The sequence below is a fragment of the Maylandia zebra genome, linkage group LG19, assembly GCF_041146795.1.
Source record: "Maylandia zebra isolate NMK-2024a linkage group LG19, Mzebra_GT3a, whole genome shotgun sequence".
NCBI lineage: Eukaryota > Metazoa > Chordata > Actinopteri > Cichliformes > Cichlidae > Maylandia > Maylandia zebra.
Window position 1 is genome coordinate 26,437,627 of NC_135185.1, and position 16,396 is coordinate 26,454,022.

Here is a 16,396-nt window from a genome sequence, read left to right on the forward strand (position 1 = left end):
GTCAGTTTGTTTGAGTTATCAGTTGTGGTGTCAACTTTGAGTAGAGTTTTGTTATTTTGACCTCTTTTATGTGCCCAAGATTTTGAGTCTTTTTGCATGAGTTAACCAATTATGTTTTTTGGGTTAAATAAAAAAATCATTTTTTTGGACTTTAATCTGTGCCTAAGTTTTCTTCATTGCTTGGTCCATCACAGAGATGCAGGGTACACTGTGGTCAGACAGCCAATCATCATCATCATCATCATCATCACGTGAATGCCACAGAGACAGAAACACAGAAACATTCACTCTCACATCCATGCCTTTTTCACCATGGTGCCGAAATTGAAAGATATATGTTGTTTAATGATTCCAACCTGGAAAAAGTACTACTAAAATTAACGTCACCAATAAATCTAACATGCATGGGTGTGTCTTATATTTGCAGCTTCCAGGAAAGTGCTGGGCTTGCAAGTGGATTTTAAACAAGGTGAAGAAATTTGCAGGACCAAACGCCACTGCAGAGGTAAAATGTCTGATAGAGTACCTGCAGCAGTTAACGGCATCATTCAGTCAGAACAGTAATGCAAGTTTTACTTTCACAGAGCCTGAAGTCAAAGTTGCTCTCTATCTGCGATGAAATTGGACTCTTAAAATCTTTGTGCCGCAAATTTGTGAAGGTGCACCTGGAAGAATTGATTGAGGAACTCACGACCATCTGTGTCAACATGGGAGCATGCAAGTAAGTTCGCAGTGGTTCATCTAAATGCTTTCATTTTTCAGATTATTGGGATTAGTCACTTTGTAGCGACTTTAAGTTCCCACTATTTTGTCTTACTGACCTGAAACCATATGGTTTAAATCAGGGTTCACACCCTTGATACTTTAATGATGATTACAATAAAACAATGAAATATAGTTTTTATCATAACTCATTATATTTAAACGTATGTGTTTCTGTTTTTCCAATTTTCCCTCTTTAGGCCAAGGGAAGTGGATCTGTTCTTTTATCCAAAGGAGGGAGGTCCAGACACTGAAATTAAGGAGTTTCAATGACCTTACATGCATGAAAAAAAACCCATCAAACTTTATTCCAAAAATAATTGACAAGAGCTAGCTCCCACACTTTAAAGTATCATCACTTTTATCCTTCAAAACAGCTTACCTTTATTTCCTTTACAATGGCTGCATTTTCCATTCTTCTATCTATGCAGAGCTTAAAAAATAAACAGATTAAATCATTTCACTGACTCTGTTTTTTTGTGTTTGCCAAATCTAAATGAAACTTCAAGTTCAGAGCAGCCATTGTTATCAAAGATATGAATGTTCGAACTGTCACTATGAAGCAGGAGCACCACAGCTTTTGCTGAGTCAAGTCATGCACATACATTTTTAGTGATTCTTCTGGTGGCACTTCTTAGAATTTTTAATGGTGTAAAGAAAGTCAGACCTCTATTTTCTGTTTTCAGTGGGGAATATTAAAAGTAAATGAACAAAAACACCCCTTTTCTATCTGGGGTAAGGGTAACGCAATAAAAGCCTCATACTGGTTACACATGTATGGATGAGTTGCCAGTCTCTGTTTTAGCCCTGCGACAGAGTATACACCACACACCACACTGAGCACTGGAGCCCCTCAGGGCTGTGTGCTCAACCCACTGCTGTTCACTCTGCTGACTCATAACTGTGCAGCAACCGATGACACGACTGTGGTGGGTCTCAGTGAGGACCTCACCTGGACACCAAACAGCTGGTCAAGAAGGCTCAGCAGCGGCTGCATTTCCTGAGGAGGCTGAGGAAATTTGGTATGTCGACCAAGATCCTCAGCAGCTTCTACAGCTGCACTGTGGAGAGCACATTGACCAGCTGCATCACTGCATGGAACGGCAGCACTACTGCTACGGACCGCAAACGCCTGCAGAGAGTGATGACTGCGGAGAAGATCACCAGGAGTCCGCTGCCCTCTCTGCAGAGCATACCATCACAGAGTCCAGAGGAGAGCTGCCTCCATCCTCAAAGACCCCACACACGCTCAACACGCACTGTTCCAATCCAGAAATTCACAACTCAACAACTCCTTCTTCCCCACTGCTATCAGACTCCTGAACGGCTGCAATTTGCACATCAGGACACTTTGCACACTAAGTTCATTTTGCACATTAAGCTCCTTTGTACATCTGCATACCTCACTTGTCTTCACTTACTTATTTTTGTACTTATTTAATTATCTTTCATTAATTTTTATCCTTATTTTTATCCTTATTTATCTTGTTCCTTTAACCCTTACCTAACTTGGCATTTGTGTATGGACAGCAAAGGAATAATTTCATTGCACAGAGAAATGCTATTTCTTCTGTACACATGACAATAAACACTTTGAATCTCAAATCTTGAAATCAAAGCTTCACAGTAAATCTATGAGTGTTTTATAGTAGGTGTCCATTGAGTAAATTAGCCCTTAAAAATGCAGTGTTTCATATCTACTTTAAGAAAACTGTTTTCTGCACTTCCTTTGTTTCAAGAAGAGCCTCGCCATTGCATGCATGAAATTTTTTCAAAGCTATCTGCCACTCAGAACAACTTGGCTTTAAAAACCCGCAGTAAATTTCCCCAGTTGTAAGTGGTGCCTTTGTGGCGGCATGTGTGAAACTGACTCTTTCACGGATGTGTTCTCCAATAGGACGTTGGAAATGAACCACTGTTCATTTGGTAATACTTTTATTTTAGTGAATCATCTTGAATGTCCTTTTGGATATTTTTATCAATCCATTTTCATCCGCTTATGTGTGACAGACTGGTGACCTAACTGGGGTGTATCTTGTTCTATTTCAGCTGAAATAGATTCATAACAGCACCTACAAGAGGGGATGACCTTAAGCAGCCTTAGTTTATTCCCACCTGACCAACCTCATGTCTTTACTGATATTTTCATGCACAGCACCTGCCGGCCCACAACTTGACTGCTTAATTTCCCCCTCACTGTTTGTACAGGCTCTGCACTACCTGCTCAGCAGTGTGTAAAAGCTAAAGAGTCATTAACCTTGCGTTTTCGGTGTTTGCCACACATTCCCATATTCTCTTTGCAGTTTTAGAAGAACATGATAGGATTTCATGCAGGTATGTCCATTTTTAAGTTGTTTTTCAATTTTGCAATTCTGTCAGATTGTGAACTTTCACACATACTCTCTATACTCTATGACACATGTCAGCAACTGTCAGCAGCATTTTTTTTCTTTTTACAATGTTGCTGACTGTGCTCTTGAAAGCGAGAATGTACAACACGTAAGCGTTCGAAGCAAGAAGGTGTTGGTCTGCGTTTCCTTTTCAGCTGTTAAAACCATAGAAAGCTCACTAGCAAATATATCTTCAAAATTGAAATACACAATGGAAGACTCAAACCATACATTTGGCGAAATATCAAAAGTGGCATGCGGTGTGAGAGGCCCAACAGCCCTGTAGTGTGGGGATTGAGATTGCCATTATAATGTCAGGACGTTACTAACTTACAGGTAAAATGAGAAAAGGTGCCTGCACAATTCTTTCACATTGCACCATTTTGCACATATTCTCACACAAAAACACATACAGATACGAATATTGACGGAACCTCAAAATATACACGTGGTCAAAATGTGAAAACTTGTGGTGTGAGAGCCACAAAAAGCATAGTGGTGGTGGACAGGGCCGGTAAGATCTTTAAAATGTAGATCTGAAGTAAAATCTGATAACACTGCCCTTGCAATATTTACTTCAAAAATATACCAGTCACTAAGAACAAGTTATCAGACAGAGATGCGGTTCACATCATTAAGAAGCTATTTTTCCTTTATTTTTACATTGCATTTTACATTTTGCATTGATTAAAAACATAAAATAAAGGAGCTGCTAGACCATGCACTTATATGCTTTTAACATTAGCTCAAAGCTGCAGCTTACCAGTGGGAGAATGGGCTGCCAAGACAAGAAATGTAAGAAGAGCTATCAAATTTGTGCATGTTTTTCACCTCTTCATGCGCACCCACGATAAGGTGCAAGTCAAACCAGGGGAGCATAAATAACCACAGCACACAAAAGTAGATCCTGGTGCTCATGTTCCCCAGGGAAGCTACGCACATACACCCAGCCATCCATGTGATGTAAATGAAAAGATTCAGTAGACCAGGCGACCCTCATCCATAACTACAGCAAGCACTGACCTTTTTGGGAATTTGAGCCACTTTAGGGCCTCCTATGACTAACATTCACACACATTCATACTACTATGGATAAATCAGAAATAAACATGCAGTTAGTATCTTGTCCAGGTGACCTGCTCTACCACCTGAGCTACAGCCAGTATCACAATTTGACCCTTGTCATACTTGCTTAAATCCTTATGCTTGCTCTTATATTTTTTTATGCTCCTAACATCAACTCTGAGGACAAAAAAAAACACTTTCCCCGTAAAATAATTCTAAACTTCTTTTTTGTCAGTGCTCATATAATTGTGCCTGATCAGTGATGATATGCCTCTCTCTTTCTAGTCCCTGTCAGTATTCTCACTGCAGGATTTTGAATCAACTGAAGGTTTTCAGGAAGCTTTCAAGACAACCTCAAGAATATTGTTTGTAAATTATTCCACACTTCGCAGGGTTTTTTTGCAGATCAGTGAACCTTGGCCCATCTTTACTTGTAAAACCTTTGCCTCTCCGTGACACGCTTTTTTATACTAAATAAAGCCAGCTGGTTTAATCATTTGCAAAATGTTCTTCCAGCTGTTTCCTTTGAGAACCGCTTACTTTTCCAGCTTTTTTTTTGCCCCTGTCCTAACTTGTTTAAGATATGTGGCTGAAATCAAATTCAACATGAACCAATATTTTACTCGAAAGGTTACAATGTATCAGTTTAAACATTTGGTATGTTTTTTATGTTTTACAATGCAAATTATTTTATTTACTAGATGTGCAAATCAATGAATTCTCTTTTGATTTCCTTTTTTCACAGAATCCCAACCTTGTTAGAGTTGGGGTTGTATTTCAACTGACAGTTAATGCTGTTTAAAAAACACTTTATTCTGCAAATTTTAAAAATGCTGTTTAAGGGTCACTATGTGGTAAAATAAGTGCTGATTTTTTTTTGAGAAGTAAACTGAATAAGCCGCAGAGAAGTATAAAAGGCCCAGAAAACAGCACAAATCTGACAGCGTGGAAAACCATGAGTCCTGCCATCACCATCGGCCTTCTCCTGCTCTCCACAAGTAAAAAAGTAGCAATATTTACTCCACCTTTAAGATAACTGAACTACTTTTCTAAAGCATGCTTTATTTCTTAGCTTTTGTTGCGTCGTTGAAGACTCTGAAGGACCAAACTAAGGAGGAGCATTTTCCACAGCATGAAAAAAAGAAAGGTGACCACAACAAAGAGGAGGTGAGAAAGCTAAAATTTGACAAAGTTTCCCTTGTAGAGAAGCTTATTTTGTTATTTTGTGCAAATTGAAAACTTTTTACCAAAACTTTTATCTCAGATTCTGTGGGATGAAGTTTTTCCAGGCTCCTGCCGTACTTGCATGACTATTGTGTCCAGAGTGCAGAAGCAGATTGGAAGTGATAAATCAAAGGTAATGACTGTAATATATGGTGAACAGTACTGCTGTAATAAGTTTTCTGGGCTCCTTAGTGACCTCCTGGAGGAGTCAGTACTGTGCTTTTGGAGGAATTTTGGTAGGCTGGGAAGGTTCACCGCTGTTCCAGGTTTTCTCCATTTGTGGATAATGGTTTTCCCTGTAGTTCATTGGAATCCCAAAGCCTTAGAAACCCTTTTCAGACTGAAAGAGGTCAATGAGCTGATTCTTTTACATCGTTGCATGATGTGTTGCTTTTGACACTTTTTCTTAGCTTACTGTAAGGATTTCTGGCAGTAATGAGGCCTGGGCTGGGTTAATGAAATTGAAGTCAGCTTTCCAAAAATGTGGTTAATCAATTAAATCATAACTTAACAAGAGTGGAAATCATTTTTTCACACAGGACCTGGTAGGTTTGGACAGCTGTTTCCCCTAAATTAATGAAATCATCATTTAAAAACTGCATTTTGTATTTACTTGGGTTCTCGTTGTCTAATGTAAAACTTTGTTTGATGATCTGAAACATGTAAGTGTGACAAATATGCAAAAATCTAGAAAAGGGAAGGGGGCAAATATTTTTTGACGCATCTGTAGCTTTGTACATATATGCCACAAGCCAGCAGAGACATTATTGTCAAGTTTTATTAATGCTGTGCATTTGCTGTTTTTGTCATACTTTTTTCGTCTATAGTCTCAGTGTTGGACACATAATTTAAAGCTATTTTAATTTAACCTTTAAGAAACCTATATTGAAGCTGCTTGTTTACTGTTTTCACATATTTTTACTTGAAGGACAAAATCAGGAGGCTGTTGGATGGTGCCTGTAATAAACTGAAATTCAATTTCCTAAAGTCGGCCTGCAGAAAGATCTTGAAAACAGTAAAAAACAAGTTGATTGACGCCTTGACCAACGGCAAGTCTGCCAAGACCATCTGCACTAATCTGAAACTCTGCAAGGCCACCTTTTTATAAAGTTCTGAAGAACTTGTGATGCTTCAACTGTTTGTGTTAATAACACAAGCCTGTGTTCATGTTTTCTTGCTTTTTCCCTCCCAATAAAAAAACATATTTTTACTGTGATGTCATTGGTTTTCTTATACATATACGTATTATGAGACTCATATTCTGTCAACTATAGACTAGATGAAAATTAAAATAGTTGCTTTTGAGTGTGCATACTGGAAACATATTGCCTAATTAGTCATCACCATAAAGCATGACCGTCTTCTGTAACTACTAAGCTATTAACAAAGCAATTGACTCTATTGATTAGAATTAGAAAGTCTTATTTTACTCATAATGTGTCCTGTTTACTTGCAACAAATAAAACTACATAATAATTTCACGTCTGACATATAATTAATCCACACAGGTTCCATTGGGAAGTTGCCTTGTCTTCTCCAAAACCTCTGTTGCACAGAAGCAATGAGGTGTGCAGATTTTACTCTTATTACTATCAGTAAGCAGCTAGTGAGCTTGAATTAGCAGCTAGTAAACCTGTGTACTGCAAATGCTGCAATTCTTTGAGCTTCTGACTTTAAGAGTTCTCTCTCACCTCTGATCTCTGACAGAAATGTGAAAGTCTATTTTCAAAACTGAGTCGCCTCACTGGACCCTTATAAGGTCGCACATTGCCTTCCAGGAAGTTATTAACTTATAGGCAGGTTGAGAAAATAGGCCTGCACAGTTACAATTACCTCTGTCCAAAATCAGTGTTGGTTTTTGTTTATATATGACCACAAAACTGAAATACATATTTGTGGATCAATAAACTGCATATTAAAGGTTTAGAATAAGATTTACACATAAATTTATAGCATGATACAGTCATTGATTTTCAGGGGTGTTAACAATGAGGCAGGGACACTGTGACAGCCTTAAGCCATAAAAGGATCACTGTGTTCTAAATGTGGACAACACACTAATTGTTCTTTAGTGGGTGGGCGAGGTGGTGCGTGACTTTCTCACAGCGTGGCACCCAAACCACGCAAAATGTGTTCTCACATGTGGTTTGAATTTTACGCCTTGCAATGAGGTGTGTGTAGAGCCCATGCACCTTTAACTGTTTAAAAGCAGCCATAACTACAGATACTAGCATTATCTCTCAGTGGCTGCGATGGAAACGTCTTCCCTCCTCTTTCTGTGCCTCGTGGCAACATTTTCAGGTGTGTAACGAAAAAATTGGTTTGCATGAGAATCCGTATGAAACTGCCAAATCTTCTCTTTATGATTTAAAGTGTGATTAAGTATTTCTGTTTGTTTGAATCGCAGTCCGTGCTGTCCATGGACGGACCGTAGAGGTCAGCATCGATGATGAAGAGGACGTGGACGTGGGAATTTCGATGGGGGCAAGTGGGGTTAGTGTTAATATTAAAGAACTTAGGTTACACTTTATCAGTCCACCTTTAGATATCAGGAGTCACACTTTGCAGTCTTTGTGAAAAGCTTTTTCATGTCAAATTAATTTCTATGCCAACAACAATCATTGGATTAGAAATGAGAAAAACAAATGAATTTTGTTCATTTGTAACACAATGTGGGGACATATCTGACTTCTGAAACCCCAACTATGCTGATATTTTGAGGTTAACCACACACTAAGTCCAACAAAACCATAACATTGCATGGTATTTAACGAGCTTGCCAAAGAAATGAGTATACCAGTGTATCCACGGAATATACTGAAACATGTCTCTAAGTAGGATAAATTCCCTGAATGACTTATCAAACAAGTTTTGCACTGGGGCTGGAGACTATCCCAGCTAATACTGGGTAAGATTAAGAGGGTACGCTGTGATCAGGTAGCCACTCACAGGGATGGCACATAGACACACACGACCATTCGCTCGCACATCTACAGCTTATTGATTAGAGTCACCAATACACCTAACATGCATGGGTGTGTCTTATATTTGCAGCTTCCAGGAAAGTGCTGGGCTTGCAAGTGGATTTTAAACAAGGTGAAGAAACTTGCAGGACCAAACGCCACTGCAGAGGTAAAATGTCTCATAGAGTACCAGCAACAATTAACGGCATTATTCAGTCAGAGCAGTAATACAAGTTTCTCTTTCACAGAGCCTGAAGTCAAAGTTGCTCTCTGTCTGCGATGGTATTGGACTCTTAAAATCACTCTGCCGCAAATTTGTGAAGGTCCACCTTGGAGAATTAATTGAGGAACTCACAACAACTGATGATGTGAGGACCATCTGTGTCAACATGGGAGCATGCAAGTAAGTTCCCAGGGGTTCATCGAAATGCTTTCATTTGTCAGATGATTCACTTTGCAGCGACTTTAACTTTAGATGTTAAGTTTGAGACTGAGACCAAATTCAGCATGCAAACATGCCTTAATACTACAATGACACCGATGATACTGCAACCCTGATTTTACACCACAATTATTTTTTTCTCTCTTTAGGTCAAAGGAGTTGGAGCTGCTCTTTTATGCAGAGAATGGAGCTCCACTTATTGACGTTAATGAACATGACTAACTTTAGATGTATGAATAAACATTGAAAAAAAAATCGCAGTAATGACTGAGAAGACTTAGCTCAAGTAATCATTACTTTTGACTTCAGCTTTGTTTCCAATCTGCATTAACTTACCTTTATTTCCTTTGCAATGCAATGTTTTTTTTTTTAATTCTTCTGTCTGTATCTGTGCACAGCTAACACAAATAAACAGCTGAAATGATTAAGCTCACTCTGTTTTACTGTTGCATTTCACCAAACCTTAATAAAACCTCAATTTCAAAGTAGATGCTCTGATCAGGGATATGAATGTCAGCATTGCGACTACAAAGCAGAAGCACCCCCAGCTTTTTCAAGTCAACTCATACATGTAAGGGTCTTGTGGTTCTTGTGGTGACACTTCTTAGAATTGTTTAATGACTCAAACCACGCTTTTTCCTGTTCTCAGAGTGAAATATTAAAAGCAACAACATTAAAGCAGCTTTTTCTATGTGGAGTAAGGGTAAGGTTTTAAAATACATTGGACTGGCTGCATGAGTGGGTGGAGGGTTTCACGAAGCATAATATTTGGCATTTATGCCTCACATTTTAGAGTCATAAATTTGCCAAAGAAAATCAAAGAAGTACTCATGTAAGTAATTAAAATGAGCACTTTTCAAAAGCACCCCTCCCCTAAAAAAAAAAAAACACACTAACCAAATGCAAGTCTAAGGAGATGAGCTTTAAGCTGTTTTTTAGACACTGCCGAGGCCACAGATCTGAAGCACAAGTCTGGGGGCCAGTTTTACAAAAACTCTGTGGATCGAGCTGGTTAGATATGAGGACAAAGTGAGGACTTTGAGAGAAGAGGGGTTTATTTATCCTAAAACACACAAAAATATACAAAATGAGCTCACAATACAGGGCAAAAGAGGGCAAATGAACATAACTAAACTCAAGCCAAATAAGCAACTTTGCATAACTGCAAGCTAACTGCTAAACAAAAAAAAGGTGACCTAACACACAAAGAACAAGAGCACTCTGAGACGACAACGCCCCCCTGAGGGCCAAGGGCTATACTAAAACTTTGATGTTGTACGATGTATTTATTAGAACATGCTGGTATCAGCCTGCTTTTATAGCAACTGACCTTTGATCTGTGACCTCAAAGGATTATTACTATTTTCTTTTCTTTATCCATGTGATTGGAGCTGAATTGGCTGAAATCTTTGGCTTCTATAAACTATAAAAACTTAAGATTTTCAGATATATTCACTCAGTGGGTGATTTTGTGAAGCATTACGGCGTTATTGTGATGTAATAAGGTATCATATTAAAAAAATTAAGAAGTCTCTCCACGCCCTTTCATATGATACATTATCAATGTGGTTTCTTGAAAAAAAAAAACATTTTCAAGATCAACTTTGACCTTGGGCTCTAACCATGAAGGTCAAGGTCAAATGGTCATTTGATGAAAATCAAAGATTAAATCAGTTTGATTTGAAAGTTACATCAAATAAATAATACTCAACACAACACTAAGCAAACAGGCAACTCATAAGTCAAAGAAAATTTAAGAAAAAATACTTAATTCTACCGCCTGTGACAGAGCTGCACTTGGTGTGATCCAATCAGCTCTTCCTGTATATTACACTGCTGCATGGTTCTCTCTTCCTGATGCCAGCATCCCTCAGCAGCTGAAGGCTCCTGATCGAAGATTCAGCAAATGAGGTGAGGGGATCAATGCATTAGCTCACGTACAAATCTGTCAGGTGCACAAAGAAGGACTTCAATTATTTCACAAACACTGTGCATTTTTCAGAACATTTGAAAGGTTAGTGGTAACATCTGTGTCATGAACACTTATCAAAGCAGTAGTACTGGGAGTATTGACGCTAATCATAAATGCTTATGAATCACTGTCTGTAAGACAGAAACAAAGAATGGAGAACCATCATCATCATCATGGACGCACATCTCCCACCCCCTTGCATTTAAGTCACCAAAGCCACAACAGACAAGCAACTAAAAAAGAAAATGCCTTAACCTCTGTTTATTGGGTGAATAAACAAAGGAGTGAATAAACACCATATAATGTTATTTCATGGTGGATTTTGTAGAATTATGCCTCCATAGTTCAATTCAATTTTACTTATACAGCACCAAATCACAACAACAGTCACCTTAAGGTGCTTTATATTGTAAGGTAGATCCAACAATCACATGAGCAAGCACTTTGGGAAGGAAAAACTCACTTTTAACAGGAAGAAACCTCTGCCATAACAAGGCTCTATGGTGTTTTCTTCACTTCTGACTCTTGCTTAATTAGTAAGAGTGGATTAAAAGACTTATAATAAGCTGTTTTCCACGTCCTCCTTTCACACATCAGCACAGTCCAGAGCACATGACAGAAAAAATCGCAGTGCCTGCCCAGCTTTAGGTGTACTGTCGTCCGAGACTTGCACCGCAGTGTTGGCGTTTGTTTCCCTGTTGGCCATGCTTCTTGTTGTGGTCATCTGTTGTCTTCTGGTATTTTCTCCGCAAGCGACCTTTCCTCGACCAATGAGATGAGCGGTAATCTGAATTGTCATACTCGAATTGTCATAAGTGTGCTGTCAGCTCATTGGTCACAAAGCAGGAGAGGGGCTGGGAATTATGTTTTCAAACAAAGCGTTAATTCCATAAACATTTATAGACTACTTTTGATTCTCACTGTATTACGGGACAAAGTGCGTCCCTTATTAGCTCAATACGGGACGTGTACTTTTGTTTCTAAATACTGGACGGTTGGCAACCCTAGTTGTGACAATCAGTTTCTGAGTGTTCCCTCAGTCAAGCTATGAATAATGGGGGTTTTCCCCCTCTCTTCCTATTCATGTCTATAAACTGGCAATAAAGGGTTTCAAACTGGTCCAGTGATTACCTGAGTTTTATTCTTCTGGAACTTAATGAGCAGTTGAACTGGTATACCTAATGAAGTGGCAGGTGAGTGTATGGACTTGAGTTCTGATTCAAAGCTGTTAAACATCAGAGCTGCGCAGCCCGTGTTCTCTGAGTTTTGGTATTTTGTAGTGAGTCACAGCATTAAAAACAGAGACGTACTAACTGACAGTAATATACCTCAAAGTGGAACATCATGTGGCCTTTAAAGTATCCTGAATACAAATGGGAGGATTATGTCCCAGCCCTGCCCACAAAGAACCAATTACCAGGTGAAACAGGAAACACATTAACCAGTCATGCTGTTTCACCGATGCATGCAGAATATAGTTTCATGGCAGTTTGTGGTGTCTACACGCTATAATAAAAAAGTTTACTGTTTCCTTTTCTTTGATTTACTCAGTCAATATTGTGAATTAGCATGGTATGTGTTCAATGCTCTCATGAGATTTACTGAACAAACACCACTCTGGATTGAGCCATTAAGAGATGTGATGTTTTGTAAAAATGTAACTTTCTGGGGAATTAAAAGGATCTTATTGTACTTTTTACCAAAATTAGCAAACAAGATAAATAGCTCCTGATTAGTAAACTTACATCAAGAAGGATTTTGCTCTAAATACTCAGACATACTTAGGGGCTGACAAACTAAATAGATGTATAGATATGTAAACATGTGCTTCTTTCATATAGGCCCCATGAGAACATCTCCGACAGCACCAAAGAATGTCCCCACCCCACAGAGGCAGATAGCATCAATCCGCAGGAACCCTCTTGTGACACGTAATGGAGGAATCACTGCGCTCATAGAGCTCAACCAGCAGGTACCGCTGCCCTGATAACTTTTCAAGAAAACCCTGTAACGGAGGTCCTGTCCAGCTCTCACATCAAAACTGCATAATTACTCAAACCCTTCAGCATTAATGAAGTTGGTAGTGGTTTGGAAGCTTCCCAGATTTCTTTTTTCAGTGTGAGTACTGGTGCTGGATTCTGATTACTACTCTTTAAGAACCAGGCCACAGTTCTGCTGATCTGCTCTGTGACACAGAGTCATTAACAGACCCAGGAGTACTTTTGGTTGGAAATCTCTTAAGTCACTCTGCAGTTTCCCTCTCATAGCTACACACGTCAATAGTTTCAACTTTGGACATAGAAAGTTTGTGCTGCCACCTTTTTGGCAGCACAAAAAGGTGGCAGTGGAACCAGTCTTGGAGCTGGTTCCTTGTTTCTGTACCAGGACTGTGTCGGTGGGAAAAATGTAAGAGTGTTACAACAATTTAACTTTGGAATGTTTTTCTGAGTCACACAAGTCAGGCTGAAAACATTGAAAAGGTCTGATGTGACCAGCTCAAGAAATCTTCACATCCTGTTAGTTGACTGTGGACATTAGTACACAAAATTTATATGTAGCTTTTTTCCTTAAAACGCTGCAGCTTTGTGAGCATGTTATGATATCATTTCTTCTCTTTTGTGTCTTCTGTTTCTTTGTTTTTATTGTTGAACAACATTGTTGTTTCAGCTGCCTCCCTCATCGTTTTTTTTCCACGGTTGTTTCTGGTCATAGTTGCTCGATTTGAAGGTGACCGTAGACGAGCTGGAGAAGGAGAGGGACTTCTACTTTGGGAAGCTGAGAGACATTGAACTCATCTGCCAGGAGAACGAAAACAACCCAGTTTTGAGCAAAAGTAAAGTCATGGACATCCTGTATGCTACAGAGGTAAATACAGGCCAAAGTGTTTACTTACATTCAGCAATTACAGCACAGACCAGTAATTTGGGTGTGTGTGTGTGTGGGGGGGGGGTGGACTGGTCTCAGGCTTTCATAAAATATCTTGAGATATTACAAGAAATCAGACGATATGTTTATTGGTTGTTAGAACATTTATTTCCCACAGTATTCAGATTAATTCCTTATCCCCTGACTTTACCAAAGGCATCACATATTTATGTCATCTGCAGGTTGGTGAACATTTGAATAGCCAAATGTTCACCTGCCTGCGTTCAGAGTTACATGCTCCACACTCCTTGCAGTCATGCACATGTTTTCAGGTAATGAGCCAATTATAATTCCTTGAATTCCTGATTGTGGAATTTTAAACATTTTAGGCTGATCGTAGCCATGAGCAAAGTCCAGTTTGTTTACCTTGTTTGATCACTGTGACACGGTTCTTTTGGATTCAGGCATGTGGTACGATGCTAACAGTGGCTGAGCATAGACCTTTGACACATCTGAAACTACAGCTGCTTCTATGACATAATAATAGTAAGACACAAGAGCAAAAGAGAGGACAGCTTGTCACTGCTTCCAAAAATGGCTCTAATTAAACCACAAGATGCATAAAATCACAGACCTTCTGTGTTCTCCGTGAGTGCTTTTCAAGCACTCCCCAAAGTTAGCAAGTGTGAGGCAGGAGGGGTGAGGTGCTGGGACAAACTCAAGAGTACTCTGGTACTCTTTGTTAGGTGCATTATGAGTGGAGACCAGCGAGGGAGTGGAGGTGGGTGATGGTTGTCCTTTCCATGGTACAAGACCCATGTCAGAAAGAGTCAAGAATGAATTATACATTTATTTAAAGTGTGTTTGTAATATTACGAGGAAAATCCCATATTCCAGCTGTTACTGAGAACCTGCTGTACGTATCTCATGATTATTCTTCGATATGGCTGCGTTTTACTCCTTTCTGTAATCCATCACAGCATTTTGCAGCCTTTACCTAAATCTGGTTAGATTACCACAAAATTAGAAATCAGCCTGTCAGTAAAGCAATAAACCACCTCAGTGAGGTACAGAGACATCTGAGTGAACACTGATCTTATCTTTTCCAGGAGGGATTTGCACCACCAGAAGATGATGAAATTGATGAAGGAGCACGAGGAGTACAGGAGGGGTGAAATAAAGCTATGAGTTTCAAGAAAAGTAACAGACCTCATCACTGTGTGCTGTCTGCTGCCGTGTTTTTACAGAGATATAGACTTTATTTAATCCCACACTGGAGAAATTTCCTTGTTACAGCAGCACAAGGGACAGGAAGAAAAGGTAAATAAGATACATAATAGAAAAAAACAAAAATAGAAAAAAAAATAGCAAAAATACTGTACTATGCACACATGGTTACTATATACAGTAAAATACACCTAGATTTTACTTTTTTATATGTGCATAAAGCGCAATAACAATGTACATGCATTTTTAAACAGTACTTCTCCTGTCTGGGTGTGGTACAGCCTGACTGCTGTCGGGATGAAGGACCTGTGCAGGATCAGTCACACCGTGGCTGTTAAGTATACTACTCAGAGACCACATAGTTTCTTGTATTTCCTGTTTTTTATTCATTAGGAGCAGCGTTTTCTATTTACATCATTTTTGCTTATGCAAATCAGCAGCATACTGATCACATCACACACACAACAGTCAGGCCCAGCACATGTTTGCTAAATAGGGATGGGTATCGTTTAGGTTTTATCCAATACCAGTACCAAACCGGTACTTTTGAAACGGTGCCGGTGCTTAAACGGCATGTAAACTACTTTCCTTTTACATTTTTAGTGCAATAATTTTTAGAAAATTCATCAAAACATACAATTTTCAAATGTAGACTCCTCATCTTAAGAGTAACATAACTGTCCTCTGCGTAAGGACTTGTCATCGTTCAGCCTTCCAGAAAATGGAATTACAGAGGCTTTGGTTATGAAATGTAGTAGTTTTTTCTTCAGTTCCATTATTGTGAAAGATAAAAGTGTTATTTCAGTGTTGAGTATCTGTGCAGGTGCCAATTTTCCTGAAGCACTTGGTAATTTTGTGTGTTTATTTTCTGTGCTTTGCAGGCTGAGTTAAAGTCTCCTGCAGCAACCCTGAGTCTCATTGCAGATATTCTGGCTCGTATTGCAAACACAGACAGAGGATTAGCGCTCTTCTTATTTGAGAAGAATCTCGTCGCAGCCCACAGTGAGAGGTGAGATGTTGTGATTAAATTCGCAGCGTCGTTTTGTCTTTCTTGATAGTAATGAATAAATTACATTTTCCTAACTTAGCTGGAAGATTTTAGTACAGAGTTAAATTTGCATAGCAAATCCTGCTTATTCTGCACCGAGAGCAGAACATGAGGGTGCTGCTGGTTTGTGAATAGCTGTAAGTCAGATGTGTACACTGCTGAGTTGTTCCATTGCCTCAGCAAACACTTTAAACAATGACTTTATTCGTTTTATTAGTTGCTAGTTTCAGGTCTTATTAAAAACCTCCAGTGTAGGCATTTAAAGCCACAAATTGAGATTGCTATACTTACAATCTAAAAATCTCATGCTGTGGATCTATAATAAACATCTTTGTCTTTTTTCACCCTTGTCTGCAGAACCTTTGCTGCTCATATCATCGTACAGTTAACCCAGACGCTGCTCGACAAGGAATTGCCATCATTGTGTGAATCTGATAT

At 39.0% G+C, this 16,396-nt stretch overlaps 2 protein-coding genes across 2 annotated transcripts; both read left to right on the top strand.

Moving 5' to 3' along the window:
• The first annotated feature begins 5,172 nt into the window (after positions 1–5,172).
• On the top strand, positions 5,173–6,634 carry gnly (granulysin). Its single transcript, XM_023155581.2, has 4 exons — positions 5,173–5,215; positions 5,290–5,384; positions 5,482–5,574; positions 6,370–6,634. Exons 1-4 carry the CDS (start codon positions 5,173–5,175, stop codon positions 6,547–6,549), a joined length of 411 nt encoding a protein of 136 aa, XP_023011349.2. The 3' UTR covers positions 6,550–6,634.
• A 1,020-nt stretch (positions 6,635–7,654) lies between these two features.
• On the top strand, positions 7,655–9,253 carry LOC143413987 (antimicrobial peptide NK-lysin-like). Its single transcript, XM_076877563.1, has 5 exons — positions 7,655–7,742; positions 7,849–7,934; positions 8,496–8,573; positions 8,653–8,807; positions 8,996–9,253. The coding sequence occupies exons 1-5, from the start codon at positions 7,694–7,696 to the stop codon at positions 9,066–9,068; spliced, it is 441 nt and encodes a 146-aa protein (XP_076733678.1). The 5' UTR covers positions 7,655–7,693; the 3' UTR covers positions 9,069–9,253.
• The last annotated feature ends 7,143 nt before the right edge of the window (positions 9,254–16,396 follow it).